Source organism: Diuraphis noxia, unplaced genomic scaffold (assembly GCF_037042655.1).
Source record: "Diuraphis noxia isolate RWA-SAM2 unplaced genomic scaffold, SU_Dnox_SAM2 contig0007, whole genome shotgun sequence".
Taxonomy (NCBI): Eukaryota; Metazoa; Arthropoda; class Insecta; order Hemiptera; family Aphididae; genus Diuraphis; species Diuraphis noxia.
The window spans coordinates 251959-270313 of NW_028301717.1; the positions used below are offsets into that span (position 1 = coordinate 251959).

The window sequence follows — 18355 nt, forward strand, 5'->3', positions numbered from 1 at the left end:
AATATTTTTATACAATATATTGTATTATAATATTGTAGTGGAGACATCATATTAGAGGAGTTTTAAAATATATAAAATACCTACCTACCTATACATAAAGCGTCCATTAAACGCATCGATTTGGCGTGCACGCATCACGGGAACGACGCCACCTATATACAATATATATATATATATATATACCTACGTTTTATAAAATCTATATAGTATATACGCCGTATGATATGGCTTTTTATTTTTCAGCCCCCGACGACCCTAAATCGAACGACCGTCGAAAAACGTCGGAAGGATTGAATAGCGAGTTTTATACGATTCAAACTTTACCATATTATATACAATGGCATAATCGCTGCTGCAGTTAATAGAAAATAATAGAATACAATAAATTCTGTGCGATGCGGACATCGGCAAACGGCGGAGAAGCGGCCACTGTCAGGTAGGTGGATACAATATTATAATGTTATAATAGGTGGGTATTTAATGCGAACGTTTATGGAACGGACACACACTGCACAGGATGGTTCTTTTGTAACGCTCACGAATCGAGAAACCATAATAATACGACACTGTTGTACTATACAGCTTATTATATCTACGCGCGTATCTTCATATGTGGACGATTTGTTTTTCTTTTCAGATAAACTCGAAACGGGACTTTTATTTTCCCTCTCTACATCCGTGGCACGAGTCCTCGATCACGTATGTGCCATCTCTATATATAATATTATTATGTTATACAGGTATAACTTCGCGGAGCGGAGAAAATACTTCGTCGCGTCAATCGAATGTTTAGATCGCCCTGTATATATTATATTATAATATTATACCGTCCAGCTAACAAAATATTTTTATTGCCCGGCGAACAAAGTATCTAAATATTATATATCTCGCGTATATCCGCATCGTGTATAGGTACATTATAATATGTAATAGACCGCGCGATACATTATAGTGACGCAGTTTTTTTTCCTTCAAATAATATTTATAACAAAAGTTTGTCCATTGTTCTAAACTGCAGTAGGTCTCTCTGCCAGCGAACGTCTCATACATTTACGTTTACAGATATTATTATAAGGCATTAGTCGTTCGGAACGCGCACGCAAAAAAAAACAAATTCTAAACAAGCCTATTGTTTGACGAATATCGCGTTAGTCACTCGTACAATAATAATAATAGTAAAATATTATACAACGCTTCATATTATTTCCATGAGGCCACAGAATAATGACAATATAATGAAATGATACTATAAAGGCTATACACGGTCGCGTTCTCTGAATAAGTTGTGTAACGATTTCATGATCCATGTTTTTCGGGGGTCTGCTTCCGCTGTCACGAGATTGATTTCTCCGGAATTCCACGGGCGCCGCCGCCGCCGCACGGTCGACAACATAATAATAACATTATAATAATGTATAATAATGTATATATAGCTAGGTACCTCCTCCGTATACACATAATACGCTGGATATACACATAATAATATCATATATATATATACCTACCCACGTCTAATGCGGCGGCCGGCTACTTATATCGTGGTCCGAATATATATATACATATAATATAATATAATATTATTGGACATCACGGACACTGTAGCTAGCGTAGGCATACATCATAACCGATCGCAAACGACTTGTCCGGTTGTCAATATTATAATAATAATATATGTATACGTATACACGTGAACCGGACGTCAGTGCGCACCAATAATCCGATCGGTCTTCGACGACGGTGAGCACCGAAAACGGTCGTATATATTATATACATATCGTATATATATATATACATGTGTTTAGGCAGTGGTTTTATTTAATATATTATATATATATACATGCTATATTATATTGTCTGTCTTCGCGGGTACGAGACTTGGGCCAACGAGTCCATTAGAGGCTCCCCTGAGACGTAGGCGTGTGCACGCTATACATAATACATTATATAAATATATAATATGCTTATATATCTATATATTATATTATATACAAAACAGCCCCGCGCCGTCCGTCCGGGACGAAGAGAATAAAATAATATCAAATAATAATAATAATAATATTACGCGTCGCGTCCGTATTATAATACGCCGTCCAATTTGTGACTCGTCATTTTATATTTCTTATTTTTATTTTTTCGTTTTCTTTTATTTTCCTCGCCTTTCCAATTATGTATCACGCGCGCGAGATATCCATAAACGGCACGTCAATACATCGTATATAATATCTCGTACGAAGTCTTCGGCGCGCGTGTAGTGTATAATCTGACACGATAATAATATTGTGTTCGCCGATCCAATCATTTGATAAGTGCGCTTGGTATTTTGATAAATGGACACACGACGACGATGGCTGCTGCAGAGACGCAACGGCGGCGGCGGCGGCGGCAGCGGTATGGAATAATAACAATGATAACAGCAAACATATTTTGCTATTCAATTTTCGGGATTCGATACGTGCACAAAATATTGTACGACGACGAGACATAATAACATATAATATACGTATTACAGATATATTTACCGCCACCGGTAACCGCGGTATACATCAGCGTCGGTTTATTTACTGCAATGTTATACGTGATGCAGTTCTACGAATATATACGATTATTAAGTATGTATAGATATAGGTACATGATATTATATGATCAGAGACTTCTGCTGCAGCGGAATGTTGAAAATATATATTACACAGATTAATTATCACAGCAATTATTATATATTTTATATACAAACTAGTTGGCTCGTATTTCGTGCAGCGCCGGATGACGGAATATTATATAATATTCTTCGGAAATCATAACGTCTCCTCTCATATTATAATATATTTATGTGGTATACAGTGTAATTACTCGGGACGCGAGCACTGCACTAATTACCGTGAGATTTTGTCGTTATAATCGCGACTGTGTGGGGTTATTGTTTTTTACGCGTTCGCGGGTTAATCGTCGTCGACTCCGGTGGAGAAAGGTTAGGCAATAAGGTGCCTAATCAGTGCTCTTGATGTAGGTATATGCCTAACCTAATATACCACGGCGGAACTTTAAAAACCGTGACAGTTTTGGTACGCTTATGCGCGCCTAAAAACAAGTATAGTATCATAATATCATCAGATTTCAATTATTGTCAGAGGAGCAGCGCACCGCAGACGAGTGAAAATTCTGCAGAAATCATAGTGTTAAGTATACTCGGTGTTTGAAGAAGGTATATGAAATATTTCAAAAATATGTGAAACATTGACATTTTTTCTAATACAGACGTTGATGATGATTATTAATTAATATCTTAACCAGAGGAAACCATCATTATACAATGAGTAATGGTCACTATAAATAGTTATTAGTTAATGATTGTTTTACCTATAATATTATAAAATTCTGTAGGTAAGTACAAAAAAAAAAAATAATTATAATACTACTGAGATAATTCATAATTTTAAATTTCACGAAATTTCCAATCATTTTATGCATACAACACGAGTGACTGCACATGTACCCATATCCGTCGGATCAACGATCCCCGAGGACCCGATTGAGCGTGAGAAATTGCTAATAGCTCCTGTCCACCAGATCCTCCACCCTCTCTCGTCGACATAAAAACGAACACTCTGATCTACCCTATTATGTAATATATCATATAATATAGCTATACGCGCGCCGCGCATGATGATATTATGATAATATCCAAATCGCCGATGCGGCGGCGGCGGCGGCTACGACCACGTGACGACCGAATAAACGCGATGCCCGTGTGGTAACCGAGGGCGATCTGTATAACGACATTGTAATCGCTGCTGCAACACACACGCACACTGCATATGCACTACGTGTAACCCACTCGCGCGTACGCGTATAAACTATATATAGGTACGACGTTATACGAATGTTATACATATATACCGCGGTACACATGGTACGTACCTATATGTAATGTATTACAATATATTATACGCGTATTAAATACATTATAATATGCGCTAAACGGTCGTGCGCGAGTTTATTATAATAATATAGAGATAGGTACCTATATATGTATATGTGCGTCGTCGCGAGATATCGGGACCGATAACAATATATAATTGGTGGAAAAAAAATTAAGTACAAAAAACTTAATGGGCGCTTCGTTCTCTCTCTCGTTAGGGTTATATACATAATAATATGTGTACACTCGTATACAGTATATATGTGCTCGCGGTCGTGCGCTCGACGGCTACAGCATCGAATAACGATGACGATAATATAATAATATTATAACAACAACAGCGCAGCGATGATGATAATAATAATAATAATAACGTAATGTATAAGAAAAACGGCCTAGATCGCTTCGTCATGCACAATCAATTACGCTATTAGACGATCGTGACGGGGGGTGCAAACACACACACACATCAAACAATTCATTAGGGAAAATTTTCGACCGCACCGCGAACCCACCACAACCGTTCAGAGTACAATGTATAATAACACGTCGCGACTCGCGAGAGACGGCATTTTATTATTATTATTATTATATTGTGTATAGATGGATGCATGGATAGACGAATAAGAAGACGACGACGACGACGGATAATCCGTTCGAATAAAAAAACAAAAAAAAAAACAAACGTATTGTGCCTACATAATAATTGCGGGGTACGTGCGGCGGTATAATGTCCACCCACCCCTGTCGGAGTGTTTATTATTATTTGTGTGTACATCAACGATCGTTCATCTCGGCCGAAGTCCATCCGCGGAATATAAAAATAATAATAACCCTTCTTTCTCGATGTATTTAACTTACTATGCAGGTAGGTAAATGTACGCACGCTCACATATTATAATATTATAGCCCCTCGAGACTCTCGTCGATATCATTTCTTCTGCAGCGCGCACGGCGCACGTATATATATATATATATATTAATATGTACCTACACACAATAACAATAAGTCAATACTATATTATGTTATCGTCAAGGTCGACGATAATATATAATATAATAATATAATATACTGTGTGAAAACACACCGGCGGCGGCGCCGTTTGGTACACATATATGTATACATCTATAAATATAATAATATAATCGAAACGTACGGAACTAGTTTTCGTGTGAACCGTAAAATTCGTATCCGTACATAATATATATATATTCACGGGGTGTTAACGTGATGTAATTAATATATGCTATAGCGCATATTATACATTGTAATAATAATAATATTATTATTATCGTCCGTGCAATGTATAAGAGAATCGGCCGAGGCGGAGGAGTAGGACGACGAAGACGATGACGACGACGCCGAGGACGAGCTGCAAGTGCAGGGGGAGGGCAAAAACAACTATACATGCGTATGGGTTATTAATCGATTTCGATAAAGCTGGGTGTTACGATTAAAAGTAAGAATAATTAATAGGCTAAAGGTTATAATTAGAGGTATATATTCTCTCCGTTAATATTTACTGTAAGATCGTGACCGAGGGGACTTTGCGCAGCACCACCCACCGCACGCACACACACATCGAGGTATATATATTGTGTACGCGCGTATATTAAACCTATAATATTATTATCATTACATTCTAGCGGAGTCTATAAATATATATATACATATGTTTTTATAATATATTATTCGAGAAAGGAATAAAAAAAAGTAATAAAAATAATATACATGAACCCGGAGTACATAATATATTGCTGCAGGTATATAATATATGTAGGTACGCGCAATAATACATCTCATCAATACACCGAACAATAATAAAATTATTATTTTTTGTGCGCGAGAAGATTCGACGATTGTGAAAATATCAAGTACGACACGTCACGTCAAAAAACATCGTGCAATTCAGTGTTATATATGTATATATATATAACTAACTCGTTCGAATTTTCATTCAGATGTTACATCAACATTCTCAACAACAAAAAAAGTCATCTGCTAAAGAATTTACAGGAAAATAGCGTGAATATCACTTAAGAAAATATGTTTGTAACATTTGTGACACGAATATATAAATCACGCGCTCAATGATGGTTTGTGGCTCCGTCCAAATTATTAAAACGACAACGATGGCAATTCGTTATGACATTCATCGTTAACACGAGCAAACTCTAAAATAAAGCTATAACATCTTCCAATATATACATACATATACGTATAAGAAAAGTAATAATTAAATGCCCATTGTATAATGATATACAATTTCTGAATATTTGAAAAAACATGATTCTTAAAATTGTGCTTGGAAACTTTTAAAAATTTGGACTTTATCCATAACATTTGAACGATACACCGCCGTATAGGTATAGTAGTATCATAACGCCGAGATATTACCATAATTATTATTTAAGTGATATCTTATATATATTATAATGCTCAAACCTGTGCTGTCCTATAATAATATTATAATATTATCATCTAGACGTCGCGACGCGACTAAACTAAAATCTCTACAAGACATTATTATTATAATATCATGATATCCCCTCGGGAATCGATGCAAAATATGCGTAAAGAATTTTTTAAACGTTACGAAAGATTAACACGCGTCGATTATATTACACGGTGATTATAAATTACCGCAGCGCGTAAACATGGTTTTCACCTATATATATATTATAAGCGATTATGGTATATTAATATTAGGTACCTATAGGAAATATTGTTATTTTATACATCAGCTGCCTCGCCGCTTCAGCCATACTGCACAAATATGCACTAGCGTCTAATTTATGATTTTTTATTTTTTTTTTGGTTCGACTATATTGTAGGAAATGAATATTCAAAACCGTTAATTGAATTACAACCGAATAGCCCGAATACAATATAATATAATATAATATATATTTATACGAGGCAGCATAAATAGGTATACATATATTATACCAACTTTAACGCGTATCGATTCTTGCGCTCGTACGATTTATTTTATTTTTTAATTTTTATTCGGAACCGGCCAGCGACGCGAAACATAATATACTTACATTATAATTATGTCGACGTATCTACCTATAATGCATAAAACGATAAACGCATCACGTGATGAATATTCATGAGACAATATCACCACCCGATTTTTTTTTTTTTAAGTTACGCTAATATAATATAAAATAGACAGACATGATATTATAATGTTAAATATCGTATGAAACACGTTTCCGCGGCCATACACGTTCGCCGTACCTAACCTGCAGCGGCGTTCAAACGGAATATACTCGTACGGGTTGTTATAACATTATGGTCGCGATTAAAACGGAATTTATCATTCGTATACACAATATAATATATTATACACAACACGCCGCGCACATTACAATAAAATATACACACACTGGCAAATTGCTGCAGTGCTATTGTCGAAACACGAAAATGTCGTGTTTGCGCATATTTTCTCGTGTTACTCACAACAACAACAACAACAACAACAACAATAATAATAATAATAATAATAGTAATAACGCCGAGGAAATCGTTCGTGCCAGGTTCGTGCGAACCCGACGGGCCGCGACTACAAAAAATAGGCATATAATATTAAGTATAAGAGGAAAAAAGACAAAACGGCTTTTCGAATGATGACGATAATAATGTGGTCTATTGTTGAACAATAATAAAATGTATTCTATTTTGGTCAATGGCGGCGGCGTAACGAAATATCGCGAACGGCGGCTATATATAGTCGTAATATATAGTTTACCTGGTACCAATAATATGATATTATCGTGTTGTGTTTTTAGTACGCGTTTTTCAACACACACACACAACACACGTGGAAATATAAACAAGCACGCCGAGTTCTGTAGTAGAGGGTACAACGACGCGCGAGGGGAATGTGAGATCCGAAGAGGGCGGCGCCGGGCAGGGAGAGACCAGTACGGGGTCGGGTCGTTAAATTAGCATACTAAAGCAGAAAATACACATATATATGTGCACACACGATATATCCATATATATATATATATATAGCTACTACTACGACTCTCCCTCTCCCTTCCACCCTCTCACTCACTCTCTCTCAGTCATTTGATCACACACGCGTGTAGGACGGAGAAACTGAATTGAATGTACGTATACATAGCGAGTACATATTATATAAAATACATTATAACTTCGTACCAGCTATATTATCATAATATACTAACAAATTGGCCAGCCAGGAATCCGCTTTCTCACTTTTTTTTTACTCTGACTCGGTCGTTGCTATTTTTTATTTTAATTTTTGTGTTTTTCGAAAACGCCACATGATCGCTGTTGCATACGACTGGTGCAGTCGTTCAGCGTGCACATATTATATAGATACGATTTATGACCGACTTGCGATGGCGACGACGTTACCACAGAAATCTATGCCTATATACCCTCTACCTTACTGATTGAGTACGATGCGTGAATCCATCAGTGATGGCAAGTTTATTCAAAAATTAAACCTCCAAACATCGATTTAACTATTTTTTGTCTTATAGCCTATAAATAGTTTCTTTTATTCGATCATACAAACATTATCGTGATCGTAAGACGCAAAATCTATCGTTTATGTGTACGGGTAAACAGTCATATTATATTATATTACACTATACATATACAATCCTCGTTGGCGGGGTGGTGGGCGGTGCAGGCGACGTTGAACAAAACATGTGTGCGTTATAGATTATTTTTGGTAGTTTTAAAAAGAAAACAATATATTGGGGAAAATAATTGTGGATTTCGGACTTATATAATATAGCCCCCAGCACGTCGTGTAGTGTATAAATTGTGGAGCTGGAAGAAGGGGTCAGACCTAGAGACGTCCGAGGGAGCAGCGGGAGTGGTAAGAAGAAATCGTGCGGAATTAAGTGGTCCGAAGAAAAATAATGGTTTTCAAACTGAAGGACCTAGCTGCTGGCTGGCGGTGGCGTTCGGGAAGGTTTTTCCTCCGAGCGAGTAGTTTTTCCGACAGCGTCGGTGGTGGTGGTAGGAAAAACAGACAGAGCCGTGGCGAGATGGGTGGTTCGAGAGAGCTCGGGCGGCGAGGGACAGTTTCTGCGATAATAAATCACGAGGGATTCGTAACGTTTAGAGAAGATAACGAAACAAGGGAGCTTTGTCATCGGTGTATATATATGCGACGGGTTGCGGGTGGCCTGTATAATAATATATAAATAAACGGATGCGGAGGGGGGGAGGGGCAGGAGAGTCGAGTGTAGAGTACTATACGGCTGGAGGACGGAATAGGAGAGAGAGAGAGAGATCGTTTATCAACGCTCGCGCGTCGTTGGTTCGCCCGCGCTCGGCGCGTCGCAGATGACTCGCGGTGTGGGAGACGGGACGAGCGGCGGAACCGTACTTGCGCGCGCGCGCGAGCGTGTCCCGCTGCAGCGGTGAACCGGAGCGACGGAGACCGACGCCAACGCCGCTACCGCCGTCGATGTCGTCGCGGCCGGCAATTGCGCAGTCGATACTATCGCACGCCGCGCGCTTCGCGTCCCCCTTTTTCGCACGCACGCACGCACAATGGTCGTCGTCGTCGGCGGCGGCGGCAACGGGTGGGGCGAAATACATTTTTACCGTCCCCCTCATCGTTTCATCCCTTATTCGCCGCGGCGCGCGGGGCGTCGCGCGTGCGATTCTTATCGGACGGCCCCTCTTCGGGTCGGTCGTTGTCCGGGGGTTGTGGGGCGGGCGGGATGGTGGAGGGTTGATATAATAATAATAGTAATAATTTCCTCTATACATACGTGGGCTATTTTTTTATTTATTTTTTTTTATTCCCATTATTTCCGTGAGCGTTTTTTACTTTTTCCATTCAGGTGTGCGATATTATATGTATTATTATATAGGTACCTATGTATTGTACGGTATTTTTTTTCAATCCCGGCCCGGTGAAAATGGCACGACGGGGGAGATTCGCGGACCGGTAGTGTTTGGCGGAAGGCGGGTACATTATATGGCCAGGTCGACGGCGATTCGGAAATCGGATGACGTGAAAAAAAAAAAGAAACAAAAAACAATCGAATTTCCAACTGTCGGTTGGACCCGTGAATGACGATGATACACAGCACGCGTACACGTTATATATATATATATATATATATATATATACCTATTAAAAATGGATACTTATTTTTCCCCATTATATATTGTTGTGTTGTATAGGTATATACGTGTTGTACAACACGGTTTGACCGTACGACACGTTATTTTCCTCGAAGCGTATCACTTGGCAACGGATTTGTTGTGACAATCGGAAAACGTAATACCATTAGTATATTATTACAACTTTGACGATAAAAGCTCAGTCAAAGAACATTGTTATATGTGCATTTTTTGACGCGTATAGAATATTTCGTGATAAACTATTTTTTACGCGTATGCGGACGCGAACGAAACGCTATCGACGACAAAGAAACAATGCCCAATAATGTTACATTATGCGGAGGCAGGTAATGTTAATATATAATAAAATAATGTATGTAAAAAACGAACGTTTGCGAGGCGGCAGAGTTCAATTAGACGACCGGTGGCGGCTGGGTTGTTGTCAACGACCGTTATCGCCGTCGTCGCGCGTCCAACTGCCATTCTGTTGTCGTCGGATCAACCGGGCCCGGTCAATCGGGAGGTCTCTCCGGCGACCGGCGACGATACGGCGTGTATTCACAATCACGCCGGTGCCGCCGCCGACTGAATCGCGTGCGTTTATTTATTTTTTATACTCCATCATTACTTTTGTGTTTCTTTAAATAATAATACGACGACGACATTTGCATACACTTTGCACTATGCGCGCTGCACACCACCACTCAACCATGGTATATTATGAACGTACACGACCGCGGTAATAAACGAAAGCGGCGGCGGCGGTTTGACCGACAGCCGGTTGCGGGCGGTACGGCCGCCACTGTTCGCCATGTAAGGATTGACGTGCCGCCTGCACCGGGCGCTTTTTTAGCATTATATATATTATTATATTTACGCTCGCGCACGGGGGCTTTGCCCTAATTAACTCCCGAGGTCTACATATTATATATATTTTATATACTTCTGCCATCACTGCACGACCATCAACCGCGAGATGGGCACACATGTACGACGTGCCTACGTATAATCTACATAAAATCATCGCGTGTGTGCGATTACCTATATATATATGTATATACAGTATACACACTATATTATAGGTACAATAGGTATATAGGTATAAGTATATTATATATGTTAGTTGTGTGCACTTTGCCCGTTCTAAATATGTACAATCCATAAAAACCAAATCGTGAGTTGTGAGTCACTCATATTATATTGTAAGTACAAGTTGATCAAAGGTGCAGATCGAGTTAATGCACAAATTTGACTTGTGCTGGCTGTTATAGCTCCCCATGTCAACGTTTATAAGAACGTTGAGTTATAATAGTTTATATAGTCAGCAAACAATATATTGAACTCTGTAGAAGAATTTTAAATCAAAAGTTAATATGGGGAAAATTATTAATCTAATCCAATCATACGTCAAGTAATGAAGTTTCTAAGTTGAATTCTATTGAATAACTGCAGTGCAGTCGGGTTAAATGCAACAGATAATTAATGTTTTGACTTGGCTTTAATATTTTTAATCGTAATGTAAGTAGGTAGCTACATATTGGTGATAATTTTTTAGTAAGCTACAATATGTAGGATGCGCAGACGTGGTGCATAACCGAAAGTGGTAATTATTCGTAAATCGTCCAAGGCCTCGTAATAATATGTATGTTAAAAATTTAAAAATAGGTGTGATTTCGCGCCATTTTTCGATGCTCTATAGCGCGTATCATAAAGTATAATATAGTATGCGTTGTATTCGTAGTAGCGATATATTATAATTATTGTTATTATTGTTGTATAAATTATGCCGAAAAGTAAAAGCTGACAATGGGACGAGCCGGGCAGAACGAACGGACCGCGTGCGAAACGCACCGGAACGAACCGGACAAAAACCGTCTGCCACCGCCGCGTCTAAATGGCCAGCCGGAATATGGAATAGGTATTGTAGTTATTGTAATTATATCGTTGTGTTATAGAGATGGTGAAAATCACGAAGATTTCTTTGCCCGGCGATCGGAACAAAATGTATAATAAAAATATTATATATATATTAATATATATCAGCACGGCGTATAATTAAATGCCTATTATCGTTGCCGACGGACGCGTGGACCAATTGCAGTGACGTAATATCGGCCGAGAGTTTATTAGCGGCGCGAACAAAATGAAATAAAATAAAACAGCCGTAGTATGTAGAAATTGAATTGTTTGGACCACTGGTTCGAGTGAAATCGGATTATCTCCCCTTCTCGCGCGACCAGCCAATGCTTTTTCCTTCGGTACCTATTTAAACATGATATTATGTTTTCTCGGTGTACGAAACCGTATTCACAAGTGTGAAGTGTGCAGTATTATTAGTGTGGCCACAACGTATATATAAAGCACGTCATCATCATCATCATCTACACGACTATTTATAATATCATCCATATAGTATATGTCAGTTCGTGTGTGGACTCTGTTGGGAAAGTTTTTACCACATTCGATTCGTATATTATATATTGTTCAGCGGCGAGTGTACCGTATAATATGCGTTTTTAAATACGTAACTCATAAAATATGTATATAAAATATACTTAATCACGAGGAGAAAAAAACGGATTGAACTTTTATGATCGAGAACGGATCGTTCGGCCGAGTGTAATACATTTATGTATATCAGACGAAACATTATTTTAATGTTCGCCGCTGCAGTAACGCACGCGTTTGGTGGGCGAGGGGGTGCAAAAGAAAACCATTATGCCGAACGCCAACGATCATAATATATTATATTATGTTATTATAATACTCTTATATTATATATGTATATAGGTGCTTACATTATATTATTATACATTGTGCCGTCTGACACGAGTGCGAAAATAAAATAAGAACGAGAGTAATAGGTGCTGCAGTCACACCACCGACGATAATAATTCATATTTTCGGATACTTTATTCTATACATTATATATATATATATATATACCTACATGGTATACAAAGTTATATATTATATCGTTATATAGGTATATAGTAGAGCCACCCGAAAGTGTTGTGCAGTGAGCTCACTTTGCTGGCACGCGATATATTATATTATATATTGCTCAGCTCCAAACACGATGTAGCACGCCGGCCGACCGTTATGTATAGACTAAACTGCACACACAATATCGTGTATGTGTGGTACGCGTTCTCCGTAAGTCTTGTGTGTGTGTATTGCGCAGCGGTGCTCCCATTATATGTAAATTCGGTCGTCGTCGGAGGCCAGGGGAAGAGGAGGCGGCACATAGTAGGTCGGCCGCCGTCGGTTTAACTTTAACGCCGATATCGCAGCGGCGTATTATAATATCATATATTATTACGCGCGTATGGAACACGACAAAATGAATAAAAAATTGTTCATAATATAATATATGTTTGTATAACTATATAGGTGCGCATAATATTATGCGTGTGCGTGCAATAGCGAAAAACGAAGACCGTATGGTGACACGGCGAGACAAATTTGTACGACTATTATAATACGATCATATAAATACTATAATATATTATAATATGTATATCTCGTGTGCTGAGACCAGTGAGACCGACGATCGTATACGATAGTAATAATAACAAATAAAAGCGCGCTCGACTCCATTGCAATATAATATGTATATGTATTTTTTAAATTATTATCTAAAATAGGCGCTGTTTGAAAGATATTTTTAATGTAAGTACCTATATATACCAAATATGTGATAGAAATTCTCTCCGTATACAGCAGGGAGTGACATTTTTGGTTAGGTACGGAAAAGAAAAAGTTTTAAAAACAAACGTATATAGTGCAACTATATCATATAGGTAGGTACATGAAAAATTTTAAAGCGAGTTTCAATGAAAATCCTATTTTTGATTTTTTTCTTTCGTTCGACGAATCGATTTCCACATCTATATCATTACATACATATCCACTTAAATGGCACGACAAGCCACGCGATATGACTCGATTGGGGGGTGTTGACGAATATACGAGTATATATATATATACCTAGTATAGAACGAAGTATACGAACAGTTATATGCGTCAAATGATGGTCGCGAGGGGTAACCGACCGTGGTAACCGGTTGTTATGCCGGGGACGAAAAATAAAAACGTAAACGGGGTTTTGAGCAAAGGGGACGAATTTCGAATATGGCTACTCCCCGCGGTCCCAGCAGCTGTCGCCCCTCGTTTTTCGTGCAGCTTTCCCACCGGCGCGCGACCGAGTAAAATACATATAGGAAACGCAGTGCTATATATATATATATATTATATACAGGGGACTATATATACTACACACACGCAAACGTAGAAAAAATATATGTATTCTATAATATATATTATATAGTTGCGTATATACAGCGTATCAGACAGAAAAATCAATATCGTAACGAATAGGTATAATGTATATAATATAATATAATATAGGAGGTTCTGGCGTGGCCGTAGTGGTGGCAGTGTCGGTTGAAATCATCGATTTCTATTTACCGAATAGTGTATAGCGCGATGATTACGTTTGCTTTTTTTTTTTAATTTCCGTGGTTTTGTTAATGCGTATTTGTGTGTGTGCGTCCCCCCTCCTCGCGATCGTATATTATATATTCGCGAAGTGTGTAAAAAAAATACAACATAATACAATATATATATATATATATTATATTAAACCGCCATAGTTTGGTCGATACACGCCATACACCACATTCGCCTTTGACTGTCGGTCGCGTTTCACCCGAAAATATAATATTGTATAGGAGAGGTGCGAGGGTAATATAATATGACATAATAATTCTGTACTGAAGAGATAAATCGAAATATTACACACATTGAATCAGAAGTCCGACCAAGTATATATATATATAGGTACTGCAAGACGCAATATTATTACTTTCTATCGTCGCCATAATCGTTTTAAGAAAAGTGCGATATAAAAGTGTTGTATAGGTACCATAAACGCGCAGGTGGTGGAGGGATGAATTTTTATCGTATCGTTTTTCCCGCTTTTTTTTAGACGCACGACTGTCGGGTCGTTACTCGTATAATATATAGGATATTATATACTACGCCATCATGCTATCCAACGCATATAACATTTTATATTTTAAATTATGCTTAACAGACGGTTTATTTGAAACTCGCGCACAGACAATTTATTCATAAATTCTACATAATTTATATGTGCATATTGAATATATATATAGAATAATATTATATAATAGGAAATAACATATTGTGCGCACGCGCGCGTGTGTGTGTGTGTGGTGTCGATAGGGGGATAATGGCAGATATATTACAAATTAGGACTTTGTTTTTGTCGTTCGGCACGTGGAACATAAAATATATACCTAAAGTCTGAAGAGAGAACGAATTTACATTTTTTGCAAACGGCAAAACAGACGTATGTCAGTCAGTTATACAAATAACGCATAATGTATTTATATATTATATTGTCTTTAGAGAGTATAATACTAAAAAAGTATATTATACTGGAAGAAAAAACGCAGGTAAATACGACGACCTTCGTTAGAGGCACACGTGGGTAGGCGGCGGGCGGATTATCGTAAAATTTCGTCACGTATTTTAATAACGATATAACTATATATATATATAGGTACCACATAGCGGGTTGCACCATAATAATTCAATAAAACACATAATATTGTACAGGATCGATGATATTCGTGTTTTCGTCGCGTTTGTTTTTTTTTTAAATTTCTTTTTTTCTTTTTTAACCATTCGCGTCTAAATTCCAACGCGGGGTAAATATATATTATATTATTATATATATTAAACGTATGCACACGACAGAACAATAATTTCATTGTGCATATTACACACACACACATCACGCTCGCACATGATGATATACACGCGAGCTCGGGTACATAATATATAACGAGCGCCAAAAGCGAACAATGGTGGCGATATTACTCACCAGACGTCTCTTGGGCTTAATCAGCGGCCGGTTTTGCCCGTTCATTTTATAGTAGAGGCCACACGCATTACACAGGTAGTGTCCGGTGCCGTCTCTCCTCCACAATGGAGTCGACGTGGCTCCGCAGTTCACGCACTCTCGTCCTTCTGCAAAACAAACACACAAACGCGTACACGTGTATAAATACAAAAAAATCGTGTACATATTATTATTATTATTATATGTTATTAGTAGGCATAGCAGAATGTCCCAAATCTGTTTGTACACTACATCATCACCGATCTATATACCTCTACCCATTATAAATACGTCATGTTATATAGCAGTATACGATAATATAATATAATATGTAATGCATATTAACCCCGCCAAAGGAGGTCTCTCACCTGGACGAGTGGCATGTACAATTTTAATGTTTTTTTTTTTTTTTTTGATAATGACCGACCGCAGAGCAGAAGACCTCCCCCCATCCTCCGGGTGTCGCGCGACGACGTACCGAAAATAATATTCCAACAATAACGGTATATTGCAATAATATTATATAGTATAATATATAGTATAGTCGGTATAATAATTTATCATCTGCAGATACTTGATTAATTCAAACGATTAGGCAATTTTTTTTTGTAATTATTGTACCAACAACCTTTTCTAATCCCCGCAATATTATATTTTATTATACGTATAATATATATACAGCATAATATACTAGGAGGATTTGACAATTTTACATTAAAATAAGACCTTTTATTAACATGTCATATCTTCCAGATACATCGGCAAAGCAACAGCAATAGTGTGGTTATGTTATGATTGTAATATTTATATTACGGGTCGACTCCGTATATCGATTTTAACAGATTATTCTATTATAATATTACCATTATGTTATCGCGGAGAGAGCAAGCGATAGATGAAAATGATCACGCACACGGCGTGCGACTAAAAGTCAAAATAATTATTGTTTCTTATTAAAAAAAAAAAATATATATATATATATATATATATATATATATATTTTAATTACGTTAAGCACACGCGTCAAAGGTGTGGCGGCACGTCATCGCGCACTGCCATTGTCCGGAGGAGGAGAAAACCGTTTAACCACACGTCGTGCCAATGCTGAACCGATATGGGTAGTAGGTATATTGTAATATAGGTAAGATGTATGTAAGCGTTTCGCAGTGTGAAAGCCAAAAAAGAAACGGAAAAAATAATTTCCAAGAAAAAATACTGGCACACAACGACCTCGTCTCGAGCGCATACATATATTACCGCTTCAGCTATACAATATTATAATTTATTATAGGATCTAGGTATGTATACAATATATAAATACAATATTATATGCACGCAGTGTTGTTGTGTTCGATCTGTCGGACGTTAACGAAAAATCCCTTTTCTATGTAATATATGTTATTTGCATATACTCTATAATAAACTTGTGCGCGCGCACACACACACACACACACACATTGCAGGACACGATCAGCGAGCGTATATATTATATTATATTTATCGTATTCGATTTCACGTTATAAATAGGCTGTTTTCATATCACACATTATAATATTATTATACACACTGCTGAAGCAGCAGCAGCAGCAGCAGCAACAGCAGCTCCTTTCCAAATTAATAGCCACAATAATAACCCGGCACCCGGCCATTATCTCGTCCCGGCATCACGAACTTCTCTGTATATATGGATGGATACTTACACCTATAATGTACACACATGCGTACGTATTGTGGGTAATTACGAGCGCGAGAGAGCACATATTACGCGCATATATATTCTTTTTTTGTTTTTTTTTTTTGTACCAACTCGTCCCTCTGAGATATAACGCCGCGTTGCAGTTGCCCACAATATATACGTATAGGTATATATAACCACGTGTGTGGATCTCTCCGCAGCAATCTCATTTCGAACTTTTGCAACTATCTGTTATATCTATTATATACGTGCACACGGTATAGTTAGGAAGGTATATACTGTTATTATTGCGACTATATACCAAAAGCCTAATAACAAAATTGTTATACATATGTATGGTATATAACGGAACGGGTATACCTATATGGTTGTAATATTGTATGTGTTGTATATATCTACAGGTATAACAATGTATAACGTCTATAATAATAACGAAAAAAGGAAAGAAAAAAAATGATAATAATAAAATAAATAATAGGTACAACAACAACAACAACGACGACAACAACGGTGCGATGTATATAATATATATACAGTTCGTGATGCGTGGGCACTAGAAACGACCGTCGGTATGTAAATTTCACTGCTAATTAGACTGTATAGCGTATCATTACCCGGAATGTCCATTGGAATACGCGCGCGAGCTCACACACACACACACACACATGCATATTTTAT

The 18355-nt window shown here is 37.7% G+C and overlaps 1 protein-coding gene across 2 annotated transcripts in view; it reads right to left on the bottom strand.

The window, feature by feature from the left end:
- LOC149054311 (uncharacterized) overlaps positions 1–18355 on the bottom strand; it is a 62162-nt gene that overhangs the window by 11571 nt on the left and 32236 nt on the right. For both annotated transcript variants that reach the window (XM_089230245.1, XM_089230244.1), the window contains exon 4: positions 15964–16109. In XM_089230245.1, coding sequence (XP_089086371.1) covers positions 15964–16109 — 146 coding nt within the window. The remainder of the gene's footprint in view (positions 1–15963; positions 16110–18355) is intronic.